Raw genomic sequence first — 27,819 nt, 5'->3', positions numbered from 1 at the left:
AAGCACTCGCTCCCTAAGTTACGGCGACATAGCGTTAATGGGCCGGTGTAAGCCCGCCTAATTCACAGTAGGCAGGTAGAGGGCGTGTTGTATTAAAATTAATCGTGACCCCATGTAAATGAAGCGCCAAACGAACGGCGCATGCGCGCGCATGCTCAGAATCACGTCGAATTTACTCCCTAAGATACGCCGGCTCAATTCATAAGACGTGACCGTAACCTACGCCCAGCCCCATTCACGTACGACTTACGTAAACGACATAAAATCCGACGGAAGTTCCGACGTCCATACCCTAACATGACTTAGACCAACTATTTGGTGGTTTATCTTTACGCCGGACGTACGCTTTACGTAAACGGTGTAGCTTACTGCGACGGGCGCAAGTACGTTCGTGAATCGGCGTATCTAGGTCATTTGCATATTCAACGCGTAAATCAATGGAGGCGCCCCTAGCGGCCAGCGTAAATATGCACCCAAGATACGACGGCGTCATTGACGTTTTCCGTCGTGAGCTGGAGCATGCGCACTGGGCTATTTTTATGCCCGGCGCATGCGCAGTTCGATCGTCGCGGGGGCGCGCTTAATTTAAATACAAGCCGCCCCCTTTGAATTACGCGGCCTTACGCCGGGCCATTTACACTACGCCGCCGCAAATTACGGAGCAAGTGCTTGGAGAATACGGCACTTGCTCCAGTAATTTGTGGCGGCGTAGTGTAAATGGCTTAAGCTACGCCGCTGCAGATTCTACAAGAATCTGGCCCTATGTGTTTTGCCCGTCGAGTTTCTCGGCCGTGTGTACGCGGCCTCAGTTGTAAAAAAAATCCAAGATTTTTACAAACTGTCAGTAAAATTACTGGCAGTTGGCAACCCTGAGTTAGAGCCCCATAACCTGCACATTTAAAAACAAATGACAGTTATAAATTTTGACTCAAGTCACCTTTTTCTGTTTGAATTCCTTTAAAAGTCTCAGAAAGCTAAAAAATAAAAATGGTCATCTGCCAGGTGAGTTCACTCAGTTGATCGGACATGACTGCGTTATGCGGTGAACGTCTTGTTATGTAATCTTTCTACTAATGTGATGAATTTGAATCCAAGAAAAATATTTTTGTCTTACGAAAGCTTGGGGTTTTCCCGAAGTAATCCTTCTCCAGCTCCGAGGATGAAGGGAGTGGTTTGAAGTTGGCAGAACCTTACTCAGTAATAAACGCAGATCTCCACACCCCCGGCCGAGGATGCAGAAAATATTGTGGACAGAACTGACCGTCTTCTGTAAAGCTTCGGATTAAGAGACTTGTCCTCGCTCGTCTCTCAGACTGGGGAAAAAGACACGGCGGGGTAAGTGCTCCTATACCTTATGAGGAAATGACATCCTATACAATGGGGGTTATTTACTAAAGGCAAATCCACTTTGCACTACAAGTGCAAACTACGGGCCAGATTCAGAGAGACTTACGACGGCGTAGCAGTAGATACGCCGTCGTAAGTCCGAATGTGCGCCGTCGTATCTTTGCGCACATTCTTAACCACTTAAGCCCCGGACCAATATGCTGCTAAATGCCCAGAGGTGTTTTTACAATTCGGCACTGCCTCGCTTTAACAGACAATTGCGTGGTCGTATGACGTGGCTCTCAATATTTTTTACTTTTTGTTATAAGAAAAATTGAATAAACTAAATTTTAGTCAAACATTTAGGCCAAAATTTATTCAGCCACATGTCTTTAGTAAAAAAAAAAAATCGCAATAAAAAAAAAAATTAGCTACCTAGCGGCAAAAGTGACACTAAAAGCGACGCATGCGAGGGACGGCGGGCGCTCGGACATGTACGGTAGGTCTGTACTGACGACCGTACATGTCCGAGCGGGCAGGATTCCAGCGGACGGTTTTAAAACACGTCCAGGAATATTTGTCTGCTGGGAAAAGGCCCGGCGGGCAAATGTTTGCTGGAATTCGGGCCGCTCGCGCCTACACACGACCGAACATGTATGCTGAAACTGGCCCGCGGACCAGTTTCAGCATACATGTTTGGTCGTGTGTACGGGGCCTAACTGTCACACTGACACTAAATGCAGTGATCAGTACATATATGATCACTGCATTCAGTGACACTGTGACAGGGGGGTGGGGGGGGGTGATCTGAAGGGGTTAATGTGCCTATGTGTGTGGTGTCAGTGTAGTGTTGGTGCCACTTACTGTGATGTCTTCTCTCCTCTCGGCGGTTTGAAAATACCGCCGAGAGGAGAGCTGCATCATTTCCTCTGCCAGTGTTTACATTTTACAGGCAGAGGAAGTGACACGGCGGGACACGACGGGATTGGCCAAGAGCGATCACGAGGGGGCGGACAGAAACGAACAGCCGCCCCCTCAAGACTGATCGCTCCCCGAGGTAAGCCGCCCGCCGACCCGCTAGAAGGCAGGGACGTATATATACGCCCATCTGCCTGTATGTGCCATTCTGTGGACGTAAATAGGCGTGCGGCGGGCGTTAAGTGGTTAAACTAAGATACGCCTCACGGTTGCCAAGATACGACCGACGTCAGGCCTCGTACACACAGCCGTTTTGCTTGTCGAGTTCCTTGTGAAGCCGCCGAGGATCTCGACGAGCCAAATTTTCCCATTCCCGTCGGGGAAAAAGAAGACATGCTTTCTTTTTGGCCCGACGAGATCCTCGTCGGTTTCCTCGTCGAAAAGTGTACACGACCGGCAAAAAAAAAAAAAACAGCAAGCTTCTTGCTGGTATTTACCAAAAAACTCGGCCTTGTGTATGAGGCCTAAGTCCCCTACGCCGTCGTATCTTGGGTGCATATTTACGCTGGCCGATAGGGGCGTTTACATTGATTTACACGTTGAATATGTAAATTAGCAAGATACGGCGATTCATGAACGTACGTACGCTTGTCGCAGTATGCTACGCCGTTTACGTAAGACATACGCCGGCGTAAAGATATAACACCTCTCTAGGTGGCGCAGCCCATGCAAGGTATGGACGTCGGAACAGCCGTCGTATTTTACATCGTTTGCGTAAGTCGTACGTGAATGGGGCTGGGCGTAGGTTACGTTCACGTCAAAAGCATTGAGCCGACGTAGTTTCGTAGGGAGTATTTGCGACGTGATTCTGAGAATGCGCGCGCATGTGCCATACGAACAGCCCTCATTTACATGGGGTCACGGTTAATTTAAATGTAGCCCGCCCACTACATGCCTACTTTGAATGAGGCAGGGTTACGCCGGCCCATTTGCGCTATGCCGACGTAACTTACGGAGCAAGTGCTTTGTGAATACTGGCCTTGCCTCACTATGTTACGTCGGTGTAGTGTAAATGGGATGCGCTACGCCGGCCAAAAGATACGCCCCTCTACGTGAATCTAGGCCCATAAGTGCAAAGTGCACTTGAAATTGCACTTGGAAGTGCAGTCGCTGTAGATCCGAGGGAGACATGCAAGGAAAATAAAAAACAGTATTTTAGCTTGCACATGATTGGATAATAAAATCAGCAGAGCTTCCCCTCATTTCAGATCTACCCCTCAGATTTACAGCGACTGCACTTCCAAGTGCAATTTCAAGTGCACTTTGCACTTGTAGTTTGCACTTGCAGTGCAGAGTGGATTTGCCTTTCACAAATAACCCCCCAATGTATATTGAGCATAAAACAATAATATAGAAAAGAGGAACTGTTGTCTGCAGCTAGCTGGATTCCATTTCTGATTGGTTGTTGGCCCATACACATCATCAGACTTTTTGACAACAATTGTCCGGCGGACGTGTTTTATCGGAGAATCCGACCATGTGTGCGCTCCATCGGGCAATTGTTTTCGGTTTTTCATCGGACAAATGTTCACTGTGAATGCTCTCAAACTTTTCGGCAACAAATGTCCGATGGAGGATAATCCGATCATGTGTACACAAGTCCATCGGACTAAAGTCCAAAGTACAAACACGCATGCTCAGAACCAATGCTAAAGATCAGACAACAATAGCAAAAGTGTCGGTAAAGAGCTGAAAACCCATGTGATTTGGTGAAAGTTGGCTGAAAATGTCCTGCCGTGTGTATGCAGAACAAGTTCACGGCCAACGCCCATTCGGACCAAAATCCATGGAAAAGTTAGATGGAAGTCCGATCGTGTGTGTACGAGGCTTTAGACTGTCGTGGTCTGAGGTATCCCCCTTTCTTGGGGGGGGGGGGGTGTACCCATATCTCCCAACATTTTAAGATGGGAATGAGGAACACTTACTAGCAATAGTAGCAAACTTATGCAGGCAGAGGACACGCCCCCTTCCACATCCCTTAACCACTTAAGCCCCGGACCAATATGCAGCTAAATGCCCAGAGGTGTTTTTACAATTTGGCACTGTGCTGCTTTAACTGGTAATTGCGCGGTCGTGCAATGTTGTACCGAAACGAAATTTGCGTCCTTTTCTTCCCACAAATAGAGCTTTCTTTTGGTGGTATTTGATCACCTCTGCAGTGTTTATTTTTTGTGCTATAAACAAAAATAGAGCGACAATTTTGAAAAAAAAACAATATTTTTGACTTTTTTCTATAATAAATATCCCCCAAAAATCTACAAAAAAAAAAAAAAATTCCTCAGTTTAGGCCGATACGTATTCTTCTACATATTTTTGGTAAAAAAAATTGCAATAAGCGTTTATCTGTTGGTTTGCGCAAAATTTATAACGCTTACAAAATAGGGGATAGTTTTATTGCATTTTTATTAATTATTTTTTTTTTACTACTAATGGCGGCAAACAGCGATTTTTTTCGTGACTGCGACATTATGGCGGACACTTCGGACAATTTTGACTTTCGGACCGATCTGACCCCCGACCCACGTCTAGGCAGCGACGTGCAGGCATAAAACGTGAATTTTATAAACAACTATATGGATCAGACCAAAATGAGGGACAAATGAGGAGGAAAGAGGGACATTGCTCCAAATCAGGGACAGTCTCTAGAAATCAGGGACATTCTCTAGAAATCAGGGACAGTCTCTGGAAATCAGGGACAGTCTCTGGAAATCAGGGACAGTCTCTAGAAATCAGGGACAGTCTCTGGAAATCAGGGACATTCTCTAGAAATCAGGGACAGTCTCTAGAAATCAGGGACAGTCTCTAGAAATCAGGGACAGTCTCTAAAAATCAGGGACAGTCTCTGGAAATCAGGGACAGTCTCTAGAAATCAGGGACAGTCTCTAGAAATCAGGGACAGTTGGGAGCTTTGGTGTACCTCTGGTCAGGAACTCAGGAGCTGGGAGGTAGTCTCTCTCTACACGCTCATTGAGAGGTGTCCTCAGTGCTGATCCTGACCTCCCTGGGACCCTAAGCAAAATGACATGTCACATTCAAGTTGAGTAGCGGGGGGCTGCCGAAAATGACATGTCACATTAAAGTTGAGAAGCGGGCAGGAGGCGCGCTGCCGACAGTGACATGACATGTCACATTAAAGATTAATGTTGAGAAGCGGGGTAGGTGTTCTGCTGTCGGAAATTGCATCTTTCATTAAAGTGAGAAGTGGGGGTGCTGCCTTCTTACCTCTTCTCCCATGCAGCCAGCGAGTTGAGAAGCGGTGTGAGGGGCCGAAAATGAGTTCTCACCAGGCGGGGCCTCTAGTTATTTGGGGGGCCCTCTGCATCTTTGCGGGGCCCTAAGTGGCTTGCATAGTGAGCCTATAGGGCGGATCGGCCCTGGATGTCCTAGAACAGGTTTAGGAAGAGGATAGTTGGGAGGACTGCCGGAGAAAGTCATTCAGGAGGGATCCATGCCGGGGTCGGTGAGTGAAATGCACAGTGGAAAGCTCTGGAAGGTGTTAGTTCATTTTTTCTGGAAAGATGAACTAACCCTTTAAATGGAGACTGCAGTTCCGCTTTCATGGATTGGTAAACTGCAAAATTTCTGCTTTTAGGTTTAGATCCACATTAACTTGTCACTCCACTGGAATTGATAGAACACAGTGGTATCTTATTTTGCAACCATAATGCTTTTTTTCCTACCATTTAGTTTCCAGCTTGCTTAGTGTACTTAGCTGTGTATCCCCCGCTGTGCCCAGACCCTGGGCTCTCTCTGCTGGTAATTTAAACTGAAGATTTTATGCGGCTCAGTTTGAGTCCACTGAAGTGGGTTGGGGAGAGGCGGAGTTTCCAAAGACAGCGCTACATTTCCCAGCTACTTTTTAGGGAACATAATGCTGTTTGGCTTTAAAGGTAATTTGCTCTTAAAAACAAATATGCGTTACGCATACACTTTAGGCAAACGCAAACTTTCTGATTCGGAAAACACAGCCTACCTGGTCATTTTATACCTTGGCGTTCATTGTGTGTAGCGGGCAGCTGTGCTGGATAAATTATAGTGTTAACTTCAGGATTTTGTTAAAAAACTAATAATAAAAAGCAACAAAAACAAGCTGATGTGTTCTGTGGTTCTGACGTCACCTTCTCCTGAGTCGGCCTCACCCACACACATTGGACACAGAAGAGAGAAAGAGGTGGCACAGATTACAAAAAAGCATGCAACTCAGAAGTCTAGAGTAACGCCAGCTTAACGCTTGCCTACTGGGCACCAGTGGCGGCCCGTCTATAGGGAGCGCCCGGGTGCCGCTCCCCCCCCTCCTGTAGTCATAAATAAAAAAATAAAAAAACGGGACCTTTAAGTCTTTTAAAAATTTGTTTTGCAGCGCCGCGCAAATAACATACACTCATGCATTGCATGAGTGTATGTTATTGTGGCCAGCCTATTCAGATAACCGGACATTGGGCGCCGATTATCTGAATAAGGACAGCTGGTTGGCTGTGCGGAAGTGCCTATCAGAGCCAGCGGCTCTGATAGGCTTTCCCAGTACAGCCCTTCAGCTCCCGGATGTCTTATCCTTGGAACGTAGTGGGCTACGTCCCTTGGATAAGACTGACGGCCGTCTCAGCCAATCAGGTTCACTGATTCTGGTTATCAGTAACCTGATTGGCTGAAGGGTCATCGAGGGTTGCAGAAGACATCGAGGGACCGTGGAAGGAGGATGGCGAACCCCAGAAAGGCAAGTGCCGGGCGGGGGGGGGGGGGGGGGGGGGCAATCTGACTGGCAGCATTTTACAGGGCACAGTGGGGACAATTGATGTGGGGACAATTGATGTGGGCGCAGTGGGGATAATTGATGTGGGGACAATTGATGTGGGGTCAATTGATGTGGGGTCAATTGATGTGGGAACAGTGGCGACAATTCTTGTGGGCACAGTGGGGACAATTGATGTGGGCACAGTGGGGACAATTGATGTGGGCACAGTGGGGACAATTGATGTGGGCATAGTGGCGACAATTGATGTGGGCACAGTGGCGACAATTGATGTGGGCACAGTGGGGACAATTGGTGTGGGCACAGTGGGGACAATTGGTGTGGGCACAGTGGGGACAATTGGTGTGGGCACAGTGGGGACAATTGATGTGGGCACAGTGGGGACAATTGATGTGGGCACAGTCGGGACAATTGATGTGGGCATAGTGGCGACAATTGATGTGGGCACAGTGGCGACAATTGGTGTGGGCACAGTGGCGACAATTGATGTGGGCACAGTGGGGACAATTGATGTGGGCACAGTGGGGACAATTAATGTGGGAACAGTGGGGACAATTGATGTGGGCACAGTGGTAACAATTGATGGCATGGCACAGTGACTGCGTTTGATGGCACAGTGGCTGCGTTTGGCATGGCACAGTGGTGACAATTGATGGCACAGTGGCGATAATTGATGGCATGGCACAGTGGCTGCCTTTGATTGGCACAGTGGCAGTGAGGCTGCAATTGTCTTTTTTTTATTTTTATTTGTTTGCGCCCCCCTAAAAATTTTGAGTTTGCTGGGCACTGACACTGCTGGGCACCTTTACCCCCTTCCTGCTAGGGTGACCACGTGTCCCGGATTGCCCAGGACAGTCCTGCATTTTTCAGGTCTGTCCCAGGCACCTTCATTCCAGGACAATACAGTGTCCCGGAATGAAACTGACACAGCCACCCCCCCCCCCCCCCCGGGCCAATCTGATGCCCCCAAAGAAGGCTGCCACATCACTGCTTTACTCACTGGCAGTACTTGTCCTGGCCGGGAATGCCTGGCGGTCGGAGCACAATCCCCGCCCCCTGCTTGTGATTGGAGAAATCATAAATCCCACCTCTCTAACCAATCACTGTGCTGTGATTCGTTACAGCACAGGCTGATTTTTGGGAAGGGGGGTGTCCCTGAATGGTAGTTTGAAAATGTGGTCACCCTACTTCCTGGCCAGACCAATTTTCAGCGTTCAGCGCTGTCGCACTTTGAGGCCGGGTTCACATATGTCCGAATTGGATGCTGATTTCACCACATCTTGTAAAACAACCCATTCAAGGGGTTGTAAAGAGAGTTTTTTTTTTTTTTTAAATAACAAACATTATACTAAACGTTATACTTACCGCCACAGTGCAGCTCGTTTTGCACAGAGTGCCCCTGAACCTGGGGTCCCTCAGCGGCTGTCTCGGCTCCTCCCTGCAAGAACTTAACACCTTCATGCGAGCGAGCTCATATGGTGTTGAGTCCTTGCGGGCGCGCTCCCGTGATACAGCCAGCGGCTATTGCCGCTCACTGTATCACTTGGCCCCGCCTCCGGCGTGCCGCTTCATTGGAAGTGATTGACAGCAGCGCAAGCCTATGGCTGCGCTGCTTTCAATCCATCCAGTGTAGCCAATCAATGGCCAGGCTCAGAAACGAGGAGGATGATGGGGGCGAGCGCAAGACTTTCAAGGGCTCAGGTAAGTAAAACGGCGGGATTGTCGGATGTATTTTCACCTTAATGCATGTGATGCATTAGGTGAAAATAATTTTACCTTTACAACCCCTTTAAAATAGAAAAATGAAAGGCAAAACATTTGTGTATACGTATAAAAAAAAAAGAAAAGAAAAAACATTATCAGAGACGAATGTAAACTGTAACAAAAAAACTTTTATATCCTTTATTTCAACCGGTACAAACACACACACTTATTTTCGGTTCCAATCATGCATACCGATGTTTTTTAGCACTCGAGAAAGTAACCAGAATTTGCATTCTTTGCATTCCATCCTCAGGTTGTAGAGGGAAGCTGAAACTATTTCTAAACTGATGGCAATGGTGAGGCTGCATACATGCAGGGCTGGTGCAAAGATTTTTGACACCCTAGGCCAGTGATGGCGAACCTTGGCACCCCAGATGTTTTGGAACTACATTTCCCATGATGCTCAGCTACTCTGAAGAGTGCATGAGCATCATGGGAAATGTAGTTTCAAAACATCTGGGGTGCCAAGGTTCGCCATCACTGCCCCAGGCGAAACCTCATTTTGCCATCCCCTTGGCTCCACCCCTGACTCCACATCCCTCTCCACCCCATTTTCCCTACCTAAGCAAACCCCACCTTTTTAATGTAGCACCCATCAAATGCAGCCTCACCAGCACCCATCAAATGCAGCCTCACCAGCACCCATCAGTGCAGCCTCACCAGCACCCATCAGTGCAGCCTCACCAGCACCCATCTCGGCAGCCTCACTAGCGCCCATTAATGCAGCCTACCAGCGCCCATCAATGCAGCCTCACCAGCGCCCATCAATGCAGCCTACCAGCGCCCATTAATGAATGTTTGCTTGCTTCCATTTATTTGGGAGTCAGGACTCTGACACGGCTGCCTGCTGATGCTGAGACTTAGGGCCAGATCCACATACAAATAGATCGGCGCAGCGTATCAGAGATACACTACGCCGCCATATCTTACCTGGCTTTAAATCGAATCCTGGAAGAATTTGCGCCGTAAGTTACGGTGGCGTAGTGTATCTCTGGCGGCGTAATTCAAATCGGCGATTAATGGGCGTGATTCATTTAAATGAAGCGCGTCCCCGCGCCGAATGAACTGCGCATGCTCCATTTCTAAATTTCCCGCCGTGCATTGCACTAAATGACGTCGCAACGACGTAATTTTTTTAACTTAGACGTCCATCCCGATTCACGGACGACTTACGCAAAAAAAAAAAAATTCAAATTTCGACGCGGGAACGGCGACCATACTTAACATGGCAAGTCTAACTATACGCCGCAAAATAGCAGCTTTAACTATACACCGGAAAAAGCCGACTAGAGACGACGTAAGAGAATGCGACGGCCGCGCGTATGTTCGTGGATCGTCGGAAATAGCTAATTTGCATACCCGACGCGGAAAACATCGTGAACGCCACCCAGCGGACGCCGAAGTATTGCATCTTAGATCTGAAAGGCGTACGAAGACGTATACCTGTCGGATCTAACCCAGATTCCGTCGTATCTTGGTTTGAGGATTCAAACCAAAGATACGACACGGGTAATTTGAAAGTACGCCGGCGTATCAGTAGATACTCCAGTGTACTCTGTCTGTGGATCTGCCCCTGTGTTTCTTACTGCAGAGAGAAGACAGTAGGAACACCAGTGGCTGGGCACGCTAGGCGGCTGCCTAGTTTGCCTAGTGGTAGCACTAGGATAAGAATTGTCAAAATGATAAACCCTTTGGCATAATTAGTTGTTTCCCTAAAATTCTATTTTAACAAGTGGATCTGATGTGTGCCTGCTGACAATTGTCAGTTCTTGTTTGATTGGTAATTGGAATACAACTGCAAAATGTCCTGTTATATCCACATATTGCTACAAAGCAACCTGTGCCTTTGTTTTTCAGGAGATGGATGAATCCTTGAACAACATTCCTCTTCAGGAGCATTCCGATCCAACAAAACGTGGAACCGTCTGTATATTTGGCACTGGAGATTTTGGACGATCTCTGGGGTACAAGTTACTCCAGTGTGGTTATGTGGTTGTCTTTGGAAGCAGAACCCCAAATTTCAATTCCAACCTCATTCCAAGAGGAGCCGAGGTTCTCAGCCATGGCGAGGCCGCGATGAAGTCCTCCGTCATTATCATAGCCGTTCACAGAGAGCACTATGACTTTCTGAAGCCATTTTCTGACATCTTGAAGGGAAAAATCTTAGTAGACGTCAGTAACAACTTAAAAATCAACCAGTACCCAGAATCCAATGCTGAGCACCTGGCCAGTCTGTTACCAGGAGCTAAAGTGGTCAAAGCCTTTAATACGGTGTCTGCCTGGGCTCTGCAATCAGGAACCTTGGATGCCAGCAGACAGGTAAGAGATACACAATCCATTGTGCTAAATCAATAATCTTTGTTTTATACAAATAGGGCCACGTCACTAATAGCTATTTTATCACAACAGACAATTGGCAAAAGGACGAAGCAATCAGGCGCCATTCACTCTTCAACATAATTCAATGTTGGGTGTTTTAGAAGCAATGTGCTGTACAGGACTTTCTTTGGGGCAAGACTGCGTGTTTTTGGTCCCATAGACATTTATTATGGGAGCGCCTAATAAACGTATTTTCAGATGCCCCGATTGAAGTCTATGGCCGCGTAAACACGATCAGTCCATCCAATTAGAACGGTCCGAAGGTTAACTGACCGATGGGGCGCACACACGATTGGTTTGGACCGATGAAAAGGTCCTTCAGTCCGTTTGTTTACGCGTTGAATATGTAAATGAGCTAGATACGCCGATCTCGCTCACCGTTCATGCGCATCGGGTTGCCTGCCGTGCAGGGGGCGCACTCACGCGCCCTCTGGTGGCTCTCCTGGGCGAAGCCGTATATATATATATATATATATATATATATATATAGATATATAGATATATACAGGATTTCGCCCAGGAGAGCCATTCTGCTGCAGTATATCTGCGTGAGCCAGTCAGGAACCAGTTAATGTATTCTTGGCATTAAGATAAAAAAATGTTCTGTGTGCAGCAGCCCCCCCCCCCCTTATACTTACCTGAGCCCCATCTCGATACAGCAACGTTGCACAAGAGTCTCGGCTGTCCAGGATTCTCCCTCCTCATTGGCTGAGACAGCAGCGGAATGCCATTACTGATCAATGCCATTACCAGTATAGCGCCTATAGCTACATAAATTCCAGTATACAGTTTATACCATAGTTTGTAGATGCTATGGGCCATATTCTTAAACAAGTTACGTAGGCGTATCAGCAGATACGCCTACGTAAGTCCGTTTCCTATGTTTAAGTGTATTCTCAAACTGAGATACACTTAAACATGCCTAAGATACGACGGCTTGCGCTGTTGTATCTTAGGCTGCAATATTTACGCTGACCGCTAGGTGGCGGTCAGCGTAGAATATGCAAATGACTAGTCACGCCGATTCTCTAACGTACGCTTGCCCGCCGTAGTGTTTTAACAACGTTTCCGTAAGCGATACGCGGCGTAAAGATAAAGATGCCCCCTAGGTGGCGTACTCAATGTTAAGTATGGCCGTCGATCCCGCGTTGAAATTTAAAATTTTAACGTCGTTTGCGTAAGTCGTCCGTGAATGGCGCTGGACGCCATTTACGTTACAGTCAAAACAAATGACGTCCGTGAGACGTCATTTAGCGCAATGCACGTCGGGTAATTTACCCGACGGAGCATGCGCATTACAATCGGCGCGGGAGCGCGCCTAATTTAAATGATCCACGCCCCCTGCCAGGATCATTTGAATTAGGATGGCTTGCGCGGGTGGACTTTACGCGACGCCGCCGCAAGTTTACAGGTAAGTGGTTTGTGAATCAGGCACTTGCCACTTAAACTTGCGGCGGAGTAACGTAAAGTACATACGTTCCGCCGCCTTAGATGTATAAGAATATGGCCCAAAAAGTTTAACACAAACCAATTAATATATACTTATCGTGGTTTATTTTTTAGACATGTAGCAGAAAACATTTTGGCTTTTTTTTATTTCGATTTATTTTTTATTATTGCATATGTTATATAACAGAGAATATTCTTCTGTTTTATATATATATATATATATATATATATATATATATATATATATATATATATATAACAGAAGAAAATATAAATCCCTTCCTGACTATAGCCTCGTGCACACGATCCAACTTTTTGGCCATAACCGTCTGACGGATGTGTTGTGTCGGATAATCCGACCATGTGTATGCTCCATCATGCCGCGTACACATGATCGGTTAAACCGATGAGAATGGTCTGATGGACCGTTTTCATCGGTCAAAACCGATCGTGTGTGGGCACCATCGGTTATTTATCCATCGGTTAAAAAAAAGCCAACTTGTTTTAAATTTAACCGATGGATTCCTAACCAATAGAAAAAAAACGATCGTTAGTAGGCACGACCATCGGTTAAAAATCCACACATGCTCAGAATCAAGTCGACGCATGCTTGGAAGCATTAAACGTAATTTTTTTTAACACGTCGTTGTGTTTTACGTCACCGCGTTCTGACACAATCGTTTTTTTAACCGATGGTGTGTAGGCGCGACGGACCATCAGTCAGCTTCATCGGTTAACCTATGAAAACGGTCCATCGGTCCGTTCTCATCGGATGGACTGATCGTGTGTACGCGGCATCAGACAATTGTTGGCTGAATTAATGACAACAAGAGTTGTCTGCTCATGCTCACCAATTGTTGGGCAATAAATCTGTTACGTCGGTTTATCCGATCGTGTGTACACAATTACGTCCAACTAAAATCCGAAGTACAAACACGCATGTTCCGAACCAATGCTAAACATCAACAATAGCAGAATTTGCCCAAAGGGTGGCGGTAAAGAGTAGTGTTGGGCGGAATACGCCATATTCGATTTCGCGATATATCACGAATATATAGCCGAATATTCGTGAAATATTCGCTAAAATCGAATATTCGTGATATTTTATCAAAAAAAAATTTGGCGAAATTTCGCTAATGCGAATGCGAAACTGATTGCGAAATTTCGCTAATGCGAATGCGAAATTGATTGCGAAATTTTGAAACATTCAATTTCACCTGCCCTTTGGAAAAAGTGTGGTTTTACGTAATGGACCCTGCAACTAACAAGGTATTAATAAAATAAATACATTATTATATAGATTTGAGGGTTTACTTTGACCAATTTGTATATTGATTAGTTTAATAAATATTGAATAACCATAAATTTGGAAAATACAAGTAAACCGTTTACGTTGACATCTCTTAAATGTCTTTATGTTAAACAGTTATTATTCTCATTAAAGAGGTGAAATGCAAATGATGATGACACGGGACAAAAGATGGAAAATTCTTTGAAGATGTGATACACTGGAAAAACGCACAGAAACACTCCACTCTCTCCTATGACAACTGTGGTAGGAGAACTCTGATTGGCTCTGATGCAAAAGAAGGGCGGAGAAAGTATTCGCGAATATTCGGAAATCGAATATTCGCGATTGCGAATATTCGGCAACATAAAAGGATCGCCTCAGCTTAGCTACTCGGCCCAGGGTCTCTAATCATACCAGCAATGCTTTTAGACGTCGATGGAGATCACTAGGATGTGATCTGTTTTAAAAATAAAATTGAAAAAATACGAATATTCGGAATAGCGAATATTGGCCGCGAAATTCGAGTTATTCGCGAATATGCCATATTCGTAACGAATATTCGCAATGCGAATATTCGTGAGCAACACTAGTAAAGAGCTGAAAAACCACGTGGTTTTGTGAATGTTGGCTGAAAATTTTGGGCCACCTGTATGCAGAACAAGTTCACGGCCAACGCCCTTCGGACAAAAATCCACAGAAAAGTTGTATGGAAGTCCGATCGTGTGTACGAGGCTTTATGGGTCAATAAAATGCAAAAAAAAAATAGTTATAATCTAAGGTCATTTCCCAATATCATTGCAGCGGGTGTTGAGCACTGCTTTTTTTTTCTTTTCAGGGAGCCATTGGTATATTGCAGCCAATTGCAATAAAAAATACCACATATGTGTAGAGGATAGTTGTTTTTAGGCGCATTGGTGGTAAGGATTCAGGGCTTGTCCTTAGAAAAGCCCTGGAGCTGAAATGAGTAAAGTAAAAAATATGTTTGCAGTTGCGTAGAATAGGATGCCAAGGTACAATAAGAAAAAGAACAATAATTATAATAAAATTACAGAAAATAATCATGGTAGGTTCAATGGGCCAGATTCAGGTAGAATTGCGGCGGCGTAACGTATCGTAGATACGTTACACCGCCGCAAGTTTTAATCGCAAGTGCCTGATTCACAGAGCACTTGCAATGAATACCTACGCCGGCGGCCTCCGGCGTAAGCCCGCGTAATTTAAATGGGCGTGTGCCATTTAAATTAGGCGCGCTCCCGCGCCGGACCTACTGCGCATGCTCCGTTTCAAAATTCCCGCCGTGCTTTGCGCGAAGTGACGTCATTTTTTCGAACGGCGACGCGCGTAGCGTAATTCCGTATTCCCGGACGGCTTACGTAAACGATGTTAATTTTTAAATTTCGACGCGGGAACGACGGCCATACTTTATACAGCACATACGTGTGCTGTGTAAAGTTAAGGCACCCAAAACGACGACTAACTTTGCGACGGGAAACTAGACTAGCGGCGACATAGCGAACGCGAAAATCCGTTGTGGATCGCCGTAACTCCTAATTTGCATACCCGACGCTGATTTACGACGCGAACTCCCCCCAGCGGCGGCCGCGGTACTGCATCCTAAGATCCGACAGTGTAAAACAATTACACCTGTCGGATCTTAGGGATATCTATGCGTAACTGATTCTATGAATCAGTCGCATAGATACTCTGAGAGATACGACGGAGTATCTGAGATACTCCGTCGTATCTCGACTGTGAATCTGGCCCTATATGTATTAACTGCAATACTGTAATGACTGTTTTACTTTCATGATAATGCAACACTCAACCCCATTTTTATACCTTGAACAGGTTTTCCTTTGTGGAGATGATGCAAAAGCAAAGGAAGTGGTTATGGATGTTGTTCGATCTCTTGGACTGACGCCATTGGACCAAGGATCTCTGCTGGCAGCCAAAGAGATCGAGAATTACCCACTGCAGTTATTCCCAATGTGGAGACTCCCCTTTTATATTTGTGCTGGATTCACCATACTGGTCTTCCTTTATTGTCTCATCTTTGAAGTGTTCCATCCCCTGGCCACAAAAAAGGAGGACACTTCCTATCTCATCATGATTTCCATTGCCAACCGAGTGTTCCCTATCGTCTCTCTCATACTGCTGGCCTTAGTCTATCTCCCAGGAATCTTTGCAGCCATCATCCAGTTATACCGAGGCACCAAATACAGCAGGTTTCCAGACTGGTTGGACAAATGGCTGCTCTGCCGGAAACAGCTTGGGCTGGTAGCATTGGCCTATGCCTTTCTACATGCCATCTACACACTGGTGATGCCCATACGTTACTATGTAAGGTGGTGGGTGGAATATTACTTAAAGGAACAGGTAATTATTTTAACCTCAGAGATATTAAATTCAACTGAATTAATATAAAGTGAAAAAACCTGGAAAAGGAAGTGCATCTGAAGCCAAAACCTCTTTCCTTAACCACTTAAGACCCGGACCTTTAGGCATCTAAAGGTCCCAGCCAGTTTTTGAGATTTGGCACTGCGTCGCTTTAACTGACAATTGCGCGGTCGTGCGACGTGGCTCCCAAACAAAATTGGCGCCTTTTTTTCCCACAAATACATTTTTCTTTTGGTGGTATTTGATCACCTCTGCGGTTTTTATTTTTTGCGCTATAAACAAAAATAGAGCGACAATTTTGAAAAAAAAATCAATATTTTTTACTTTTTTCTATAATAAATATCCCCCAAAAATATATAAAACATATTTTTTTCCTCAGTTTAGGCCAATACATATTTTTCTACCTATTTTTGGTAAAACAAATCGCAATAAGCGTTTATCGATTGGTTTGCGAAAAATTTGTAGCGTTTACAAAAAAGGGGATAGTTTTATTGCATTTTAATATAAAAAAAATTTCTTACTACTAATGGCAGCGATCAGAGATTTTTTTCATGACTGTGACATTATAGCGGACACTTCGGACAATTTTGACACATTTTTGGGACCATTGTCATTTTCACAGCAAAAAATGCATTTAAATTGCATTCTTTATTGTGAAAATGACTATTGCAGTTTGGGAGTTAACCACAAGGGGGCGCTGATGGGGTTATGTGTCACCTAGTGTGTGTTTACAACTGTAGGGGGTTTTCATCAGACTAACCGATCGTGTGTGCGCCCCATCGTTTTTTTATCCATCGGTTAAAAAACTAGGAAATTTAAAATTATCTGATGGTTAAAAATCCAGGCATGCTCAGAATCAAGTCGACGCATGCTCGGAAGCAGTGAACTTCATTTTTCTCAGCACGTCGTTGTGTTTTTTTACGTCACCGCGTTCTGACACGATCGTTTTTTTAACTGATGGTGTGTAAGCAGGACTGATGAAAGTCAGCTTCATCGGATATCTGATGAAAAAATCCATCAGACCGTTTTCATCGGATGAACCGATCGTGTGTACAGGGCATTAGATTGTGGCAGGTATGGTAAGAGTCCATTAAGTCGTAAATGAACACAGCAGGTGGAAAGTGCAGAGAAGGGCAACCAAACTGATAAGAGGCATGGAGGAGCTCAGCTATCAGGAAAGATTAGAGGAACTGAACGTACTCTCTTTTGAGAAGAGGAGGTTAAAGCGGAGTTCCGCCGTTTTTTTTTTTTTTTTTAAAGTCAGCAGCTATAAATACTGCAGCTGTTGACTTTTAAAATAAGGACATGTACCTGTCCAGGGTGCCCGCGATGTCGGAACCTGAAGCCTAGCTATCGGTAAGCTCTCGGGTGCTGCGGCTGCCATCTTCGGTAAGGGAATCAGGAAGTGAAGCCTTGAGGCTTTACTTGCTGGCTCCCTACTGCGCATGCGTGACTTGTGCTGCGTGATCCCACTGGTCCCTGCTGTCTTCTGTGACATGTGTGTCTCCCAGAAGACATCGGGGGGGGCGAAGGAAGTGGCATAGAGACTAGAGTGACCGCATTTCCAAACTACAATTCAGGGACACCCCCCTTCCCAAAAATCAGCGTGTGCTGTAACGAATCACAGCACAGTGATTGGACACAAGAGGCGGGGGGTGGCTGTGTCAGTTTCATTCCAGGACCCTGTATTTTCCTGGAATGAAGATGCCCGGGACAGACCTGCAAAATACGGGACTGTCCCGGGAAATCCGGGACATGTGGTCACCCTAGTAGATACCCGTGGGTGGCTTGGGTGTCTATGTCCGGAAGTGGGAGCAAAATACCTGTATCATGAAGGAATCATGAAGGAATTTTTCCCCTGCTAGAGGTATTTTAAAAAAAAATTGTCTTCCTTTGGATCACCTGTGGTATAGCATTGTATATATGGAGATTTTCGATATGTGTCTGTTCTCTGGATTGAACTGGATAGACTTTTGTATTTTTTCAACCAGACTAACTATATAACATGGCCATATTAGTTGAATTATGTCACAAGCATCCCCTTCGCTTTGTTATGTGTGGCTGTGGGGCGGGGAATGTTTTGATCACAGCTGATTGGGCACTGATTTGGCGGCAGTGATGACCGTTAGGGCCAGGAATAAAGGCAATGGGACATGCAAAATATTACAGTTGTCACCAGAGCACAGATAGAGGAGAAATCTTCCAACGAGGACACCTGTCCCAGCGTAACGTATCCTAGATACGTTACACCGCCGCAATTTTTCATCGCAACTGCCTGATTCACCAAGCACTTGCGATGAAAACCTACGCCGGCGGCCTCCGGCGCAAGGCGGGCCAATTTAAATGGGTGTGTGCCATTTAAATTAGGCACGCTCCTGCGCCGGACCTACTGCGCATGCTCCGTTTCTTAACTCCCGTCGTGCTTTGCGCGCCGTGACGTAATTTTTTTGAACGGCGACGCGCGTAGCGTAATTCCGTATTCCCAGATGGCTTACGCAAACGACGTTATTTTTTAAATTTCGACGCGGGAACGACGGCCATACTTTACACAGCAATACGATTGCTGTGTAAAGTTAAGGCACCAAAAAAACCGACTAACTTTGCGACGGGAAACTAGACTAGCGGCGACGTAGCGAATGCGAAAAACCGTCGGGGATCGCCGTAACTCCTAATTTGCATACCCGATGCTGGTTTACGACGCAAACTCCCCCCAGCGGCGGCCGCGGTATTGCATCTTAAGATCCGACAGTGTAAAACAATTACACCTGTCGGATCTTAGGGATATCTATGCGTAACTGATTCTATGAATCAGTCGCATAGATAGAAACAGGGATACGACGGCGTATCAGGAGATACGCCGTCGTATCTCATTTGTGAATCTGGCCCGAAGTTCACGTCCATCTAAAGGCAGGCATCCCAATACCAGGGGCAGCGCCCATACATAGAGGGCACACAAGCGCCACGCCCTCTATCCATGCATCCGGCCCCCGGATCTACACATCACGGTGCCAGACTATGGATTGCAATGGGGGGGGGGGGGGGGGGGGTTAAGACAGATTATAAAAAAATTATGTAAGCTCTAGTAGGGAATTTCTCTTTTGCTCCCTTTTGAGAGGCTCTAATAGGCTTTTTCAGAGGCTTTATTGGCTTCAAAAATAGGGGTGCTCCGGGCTCAGATCACTTTGCCCCGATCCCACTCAATTGGGTGACGATAGCAAAATAATTTATGTTTCTCTCTGCCAATAAGGTGGCAGGTCGTGAGACCTGTTTCCCGACTGGCCAAATTGCCGGCCGGTCCTATTGGATGGCCAGTGCTTAGGATGGAGGAACAAAGAGGAGACATATAGCGGAGTAAGCCGTTGGAGAAGCAGACACTGAAGCCACTGCCTGCACCCCGGGAGAGGAGGAGAGGACACAACAGCCTGCCAGCCCTAGATTGGGAAGGTGCCTGACTGACAGCCTCTCGGAAGGGGGCTGCTTGTTTGCCACCCCCCCCCCCCAAATAAAAACCCACTAGCCGCCACTGCTCAATACTTTTCGTAATATGTGTGTATATAATAGGACAAGAAGATAGATAGGACTACAGAACACCTTCCCTCTCCTTTTTTTTCTTGAACATAGACAGAAGGTGTTCTGAAGCCCACAGAGAAAGCTGGGAACAATGTAACTTATGCAGCACCGTTTACTGTATACTCCTCGTAAATGAATTGCCCGTTATTGGATTACTCCCCATATTCCAATTAGGAAGCAATGGGTGGAACAGGTGAATAATATATATGCTCATACATGAAAAACTAACATACCAACACAGAAAAAAAAGAAAATAAACAGTAGCTCCCTAGATTTAAGGCAGGATCAACATATGCTTTTGCACCAAACATATATAATAAAATGCTTTCAATGGCATATTAAACAGACCAAAAGGGAGCAAAAGTGAAGTTCCCTACTTGAGTTTACATGCATTATAACGCAACAAATTCTTTTTTTATTTATTTTTTATTAGTCTCATACATTTATCCAGGTAAAAACATTTTTTTAAAAGAAGCTTTCATTTAAATTAGATTTGGGTCTGCTGTGGATATCAGGAAGTAGTGTTATTACTACGCCTAATTTAAAAAAACCTTTTAAAATGAATTAGAATTTATGAAAATAAACTCAGCTAGTCTTAGCTTGCAAGAAATAAATAAAGGCCAAATATACATAGGAAGTTCCAAAGAGGCTTAAAATGATTTATCTTATTGGGTAAATACCGGGGACACAGGCAACCGCAATGCTGCATTAGTGGGAACTAAATTAAATCTAAATATAATCAAATGTAAACACAGTTTATTGTTATTAATAGAGATAAGTGGGAAAAAAAGTTACTTTTGTGTTTGGTTTGCAGATAAAATCCAATACTACGTATCCCTTCCTGAACTACTATGCCTGGGCCTCTGACTCCTATGTGGCACTGGGCATACTGGGATTCTTCTTCTATGTGCTACTGGGCATCACGTCTCTACCATCAGTCAGCAATGCCGTTAACTGGCGGGAATTCCGCTTTGTACAGGTGAGTGTAAATTATATACCATACTTTCCACCAGGTCAGACTTTTTTATTATGCATTTATACACTGTATACTACAGTATATATATATATATATATATATATATATATATATATATATATATATATATACAGTGGAACCTTGGATTACGAGCATATACCGTTCCAGGAGAATTATTGTAATCCAAATTACACGCATATCAAAGCGAGTTTCCCCATAGAAGTCAATGGAAACAAAAATAATTAGTTCCGCATTGACTTCAATGGCATGCAATACCGCATGTGGCCAGAGGTGGGGGGCGTCGGAGAGCCTCGGAAATGATCGGGGACATGTAAAATACAATTACACAGACTACTAAACCATGGAAGGGACACACTCATCAATTCTCACCAAGTCTACAGACCGTGGGCCGGATTCAGATACATTGCAGTATCTGTCGGCACGGCGTAACGTATCTCATATACGGTACGCGGCCGTAAATTAGGGCGCAAGTTCCGTATGCAGAAAGAACTTGCACCCTTTGCACCGTACACACGGTCGGACAAAACCGATGAGAATGGTCTGACGGACCGTTTTCATCGGTTCACCGCTGAAGTGGCCGTACGGCCTGATATGTGTACACACCATCAGTTCGAAATCCGATCGGGTCAGAACGCGGTGACGTGAAACACACGACGTGCTGAAAAAAACGAAGTTCAATGCTTCCAAGCATGCGTCGACTTGATTCTGAGCATGCACGGGTTTTGAACCGATGCTTTTCTGTACTAACCATCGGTTTGGTCCGATCGGGCAGCAATCCATCGGTTCAGTTTTGAAGCATGTTTTAAAATTTTGTACCGAAGGAAAACAGACCGATGGGCCATACACACGGTCGGTTTGGTCCGATAAAAATGAACTTCGGTTCATTCTCATCGGACCAAACCGACCGTGTGTACGGGGCCTTAGTTCCTGCCCAGGCCAATTTTCAGCTTTCAGTGCTTTCGCACTTGCATTGACAATTGCGTAGTCGTGTAACACTGTACCCAATAAGACCCCACATCTCTCCTTCAGACCTGAAAGCATGAGATCGTGAAAAAAAATTCACAGATCTCATGTTTACCGTTGCTTAGCAGCCGCAATCGCGGCTTTGTTTACTTACGGGGACCCGGGCGTGACGTCATCACATCGCGCCCGGGTCCTCCGACGGTCATAGAGATGACTGGTGACCATCTGGTCACCAGTCATCTCTATGCTTCCTGCGAGCGCTGGACGATTCGTTCTCCGGGCCCCCGATGGCACGGGAGAGCCCGGAGAAGCACCGGATGGCGGCGGGAGGGGGGGGATGTCCCCTCCCGTCGCCTGTAAGAACGATCTAGCGGCGGAACCGCCGCTATGATCGTTCTTACGTTGTGCAGAATCGCCGGCACAAGAGAAGGATATCTGAATGATGCCTCTAGCTGCAGGCATCATTCAGATATCCCCCCCACAAAGCCCAGGACGTCATATGACGTCCACTCTGAACGGCAGAGGTTCTTTGTGGACGTCATTTTACTATGGGCCGGTAGGGAAGTGGTTAAAAAAAGGCTGGAACTCCCCTTTAAGACTTAGGACCTATATTTAAATTAACACTGCTCATACTCTAACCATATAAGTCATTATAATATCATGGGTATTGGTGGAAAAACAGCTGTGCATGCTCCTGCTTGATTGAGTCTACACCACTAATGGATGACTAAATGATGCAAACCATGGACAATTATACTGTATAATTTTGGTCTCGCAGAGCACTCATCATTATGACATAATTGTCTTTATGTGGATTAGAAAGTAGGACTTGGTCTAATTAATGGTAATTATGTCATGATCATGTGACACATTGCTTTTTTATATAATAAAATTACACCCATTGACCAATTCTCGCTCTGACCACATGTTAGCTAAGGTGAACAGTTTACCTGCAGAAGGATCCCATTCATGATGAAGGTAAACTGTTGGGATGTGCCCCACCCCAAAGCACCTTGCCCCATGGTAAAAAAAAAAAACTTAAAACGCTAAATGCATGAAAACTGAATGAAAAAATGAATAAAAAACGCTGATTAAAAACGCAAAATGTACTGAAAAACGTGCCTGAAAAAAGAATCAAGCGTAGCTGCATAGATGTGAACCTAGACTCATATTAGCCAATTGAAGACTGGGCATTTTCTGGCACTTTGTTTACATGTGAAAACCAGAGGACCCAGAGAAAAAAAATTGTGGCTTTTGCAATTTTTTATGTCACATAGTATTTGCGCAGTGGTTTTTCAAACCACTGTTTTTTAGGGGAAAAAATACATTTTAAAATTTGAATGTACAAAAGCACAATACATAACCCGATTTTTTTGTAAAATATAAAAAAATGATGTCACGCCGAGTAAATAGATACCAAACATGTCACATTTTGCGCACGCCCAAAGCAGATAAACAACATATATTTTACTATCAATAGGCAACAATTTAAAAGCCTTTTCAGGTTACCACATTAGATGCACAGAGGAGGTCTAGTGCCCATGATCCAAAGTTCACGGCGATACCTCACATGTGTAAAAAAAAAATATCACTTTTATTCCTTTAACAATGAATGTAAACATCCTTGTGACAGCAATAGACACGTGACAGGTACTCTTTATGGAGTACTCTTGGAGTACTCTTTATTCCTTATTTGAACTTGAAAGCAAGATCGTTGCTTTTGAATAATATACATTTTCCAAAAAATTGCGCCGTAAAGATGCCGGCAAACCAGAAGTGATGTCATGTCAACGCTTCCAGGTTGCCATAGCAGCAACCAGATCAAAGTTGATCCTACCGGCTATACCGCCTCCGGCTCGGGTCTCCCAGTGGGACAGAAGAGCCTGAGGGAGCCGCAGAAGGTGTCGCCCCGGCATAACCACTTAAAGTGATGAACCGCACTGCTGTCAACATCCTCAAGCCAGCCCAAGCACCAGTCTGAGGCAGAGCCCCCCCCCCCCCCCGCCACAGACCAGAGGTTCCCCTCCAAGGCCACCGACAGTCTCCTATAAGCACTCGATCTTCGACCCGACTTCCCTGCTGGTACAACCCATTCATATTTAAGGGTTGGCTCAGCCACCCTGCGTGTCCCACTGCCTGGGGATTAGCCAAGCTCCCCTAAGCATGCAGATCAACCTCCTGGCCTCCGCCCTCTAGCTTCTAGAAATGTCTCCAAACTTCTAGAACCAGGGGGAAGCACCAGAGACCTGCCTCTGTGAGTCATCCAGCCTGGCCTGCAGTAAACCCTAACCCAATTTAGACTCCCAAATTAACTATGGGGCAGATCCACAAAGATCTGCCCCGGCGCAGCGTATCTGAGATACGCTACCCTGCCGTAACTTACTTTTTTGGTTTGAATCCTGAAAGAATTTGCGCCGTAAGTTACGGCGGCATAGTGTATCTCTCACGGCGTAACGGCGCCTAATTCAAATCGGCGAGTAGGGGGGCGTGTTTCATTTAAATGAAGCGCGTCCCCACACCGAACGAACTGCGCATGCGCCGTCCCTAAATTTCCCGCCGTGCATTGCGCTAAATGACGTCGCAAGGATGTCATTGTTTTGACGTGGACGTAAATTACGTCCATCCTGATTCACGGACGACTCACGCAAACGAAAAAAAATATTTAAAATTATACGCGGGAACGGCGGCCATACTTAACATTGCGTACGCCACCAATAGCATGTTTAACTATACGCCGGAAAAAGCCGAATAGAGACGACGTAAAAGAATGCGACGGCCGCTCGTACGTTCGTGGATCGTCGGAAATAGCTAATTTGCATACTCAACGCGGATTACGACGGGAACGCCACCTTAGATCCGAAGGCGTACGAAGACGTACGCCTGTTGGATCTAACCCAGATGCCGTTGTATCTTGTTTTGAGGATTCAAAACAAAGATACGACGCGGGAAATTTGAAAGTACACCGGCGTATCAGTAGATACGTTGGCGTACTCGCTTTGTGGATCTGCCCCTAAAAGTCAGAACATAGATTTGCCTACACTGGCACTAGTAGCATACTAGAAAGTGCTACACATATGTTCCCATCAGCAACCTTATTTGCTGGAACATTTCTGAAAGTCAAAACCCACCTGTGGTATCAGCCTTTTGCAGTCCCTTTACAGCAGGGCTAGAGCACAATAAGAGTAGCAGTACAAGGAGCCATGTGCTGACAATGATCTTGCTGATATGAGGAGAGAGTAGGGTGACTATCCAGTTACAGACTGGGAGTGGGTCCAGGACAACCTGAGATTAGAAGAAGTGAATTAAATGATGCTGGCCATTAAACTGAGGACGTAAAAGCAGAGTTCCACCCAGAAATTGAACTTTCCGCTTATCCGGTTCCTCCCCCACTCCGGTGTCACATTTGGCACCTTTCAGGAGGGATAGGGGAACAGATATCTGCCTAATACAGGTATTTGCTCCCACTTCCGGCAAAATATCGCCACGATCTACGCCATGTGCAGAAAACTGAAACTGAGACCAAAAAATGTAGATATCCTTAGCATGAGATTTATTAAGGCTGGGTTCACAACTAATACCGATGCGCTCTAGACATATGCAGACTGGAATATTTCGTTTCTTTTTTTCGTTTTCGTTTGGAAAATAAATGTATTTAGTTATTCCCGAAAATCGTTTTGATTTATTTCGTTTTTCGTTGGGGAATAGCTTTCGTCCGAAAATCCAATAATACTTGGTTTCTGTCGAATGGTCAAAAGAATATTCGCCGGAACGTCGAATCTTTGTTGGTATCTGTCTAATGGGCAAAAAATATTCGAAGGAACGTCGAATCTTTACGTCGAATCGTACATTTCCATTCGAATATTCCGCCTACAAGAATTCTAATGTTGTATGACTAGTAATAATGTCGAATCTATTCTCTATAATGTCGAATCTATTTTCTCATAAATCGAAATCTATTCTCTGTAATGTCGAATCTATTATTTCTATAGTGTCGAATCTTTTCTCTATTATGTCGAATCTTTTCTCTATGATGTCGAATATTTTCCCTATAATGTCGAATCTCTCTATATCGAATTTTTACCGAACCGAAAACGAAAATAAAGCATTTTTTATGTCGGATCTTTCGGTTTTCGTTTCTTGCACTTTCGTTATCGATTGTTAAAACGATAACGAAAAAAAATGATTTTCGGACGAAAATGCATTCTAAGGAAAACGAATGCACATGTCTAGTTCCCAGCAGAGGTCATGTTCATCCTGATTCACTGTTTTCAGGGCCAATTTCAGCCCAAATTGTTGGCTGAATTCGGACCTGAAACCTACAAAAAGATGCACAGGGCTCCTGTGCAAATTTCCACCGGAGCCGCAGCAGAGATATGTGAACCTCTACTTCTGAGGCTGTAACAGCAGATGCAGTTCCCATGTTTAGAGTCCTCCTGGCCTGGATCAGGGTGGGCTAACTCAATATTGAACCATACGGACTAAGCCTGGGATACCATTAAAGTTTGTGGGCCGGATTCAGATACAATGGCGTATCTGTCCGGCCCGCGTAACGTATCTGCTATACTATACGTTATGCCGCTCTAACTTTGGGCGCAAGTTTTTTATTCACAAAGAACTTGCACCCTTAGTTAGAGCAGCGTAGCGTATGTGTTGCGGCGTAAGGCCGAGTAATTCAAATGGGGATGTAGGGGGCGTGTTTTATTTAAATTTTGGTTGACCCCGCGTTTTTTACGTTTTTACTTGAACGGCGCATGCGCCGTCCGTAAAATATCCCAGTGTGCATTGCTCTAAATGACGTCGCAAGGACGTCATTGGTTTCGATGTGAACGTAAATTACGTCCAGCCGTATTTGCAAACAACTTACGCAAACGATGTAAAATTTCAAAACTCGGCGCGGGAACGACAGCCATACTTAACATTAGCTACCCCTCATATAGCAGGGGTAACTATACGCCGGAAAAAGCCGAACGCAAACGACGTAAAAAAAAAGCCCCGGATGGCCGTTCGTTTCTGAATCGGCGTAAATCCTCATTTGCATATTCAACGCGTAAAAATACGGAAGCGCCACCTAGCGGCCAGCCGGGAATTGCAGCCTAAGATCCGACGGTGTAAGATACTTACACCTGTCGGATCTTAGGGATATCTATGCGTAACCTGATTCTATGAATCAGGCGCATAGATATGACCGTCGGAACTCAGAGATACGACGGCGTAACAGGAGATACGCCGTCGTATCTCTTTCTGAATCCGGCCCCATGTGCGTAAGGCAGGTGTCCCAATACTTTTGGCTATATAGTGTACATTCTGCTGGAGAGCTTGCTCTTTTGAAAAACAACAGACTTACTGTCTGGATCACCAGATTAAAATAGAAGAAAGAAAGTTTAAAAAATAAAACCAATGCAGCCATCCCTTCCAAGAATTGGTAAGCTGTAGTATAATAAATGTTTGATGTTGGGTTTAATACTGCTTTAGGAAATGACAGCTCACAATGGTCATATTTTCATCGGGTCTCTTTGCAGCTTTGCTTAATGCCTTATTTTTTTTTGTATTATCTTTGCAGTCCAAACTGGGTTACCTGACGCTGGTCCTCTGCACAGCACACACCCTGGTCTATGGTGGAGACAGATTCATCTATGGGGCCTTCTATCGGTGGTATCTCCCCCCGGCCTTTGTCATCTCTTTGATCATCCCATGTGCCGTGCTGGCCATGAAATTCATCCTTGTCATTCCTTGCATTGACCAAAGAATCACCAGAATCCGGCAGGGCTGGGAAAGCAAAGCCAAGGGTTAATGGGACCCAGATCACAAAGACAATGATGAAAATGATTCAGCCAATCCGCTGGCCAACTTCCGGGACGAAGGACAAGCTTATACCTACAAATAACGCCTTGTCTTTTTTAGGAAGAGATGACCACATACCACTCTTTGCTATTCAGTAAAGCAATGCAAAAAAAA

At 45.2% G+C, this 27,819-nt stretch overlaps 1 protein-coding gene across 1 annotated transcript; it reads left to right on the top strand.

The window, feature by feature from the left end:
- The first annotated feature begins 1,150 nt into the window (after window positions 1-1,150).
- Window positions 1,151-27,819, top strand: LOC120939939 (metalloreductase STEAP4-like). The gene is made up of 5 exons (XM_040352402.1): window positions 1,151-1,335; window positions 10,676-11,137; window positions 15,786-16,313; window positions 20,719-20,883; window positions 27,425-27,819. Exons 2-5 carry the CDS (start codon window positions 10,679-10,681, stop codon window positions 27,653-27,655), a joined length of 1,383 nt encoding a protein of 460 aa, XP_040208336.1. The 5' UTR covers window positions 1,151-1,335; window positions 10,676-10,678; the 3' UTR covers window positions 27,656-27,819.

The sequence above is a fragment of the Rana temporaria genome, chromosome 5 (assembly GCF_905171775.1).
Source record: "Rana temporaria chromosome 5, aRanTem1.1, whole genome shotgun sequence".
In the NCBI taxonomy this organism is placed as follows: Eukaryota; Metazoa; Chordata; class Amphibia; order Anura; family Ranidae; genus Rana; species Rana temporaria.
Note: the sequence above shows the minus strand (reverse complement) of the source record. Positions and strands in the feature narration are given on the sequence as shown.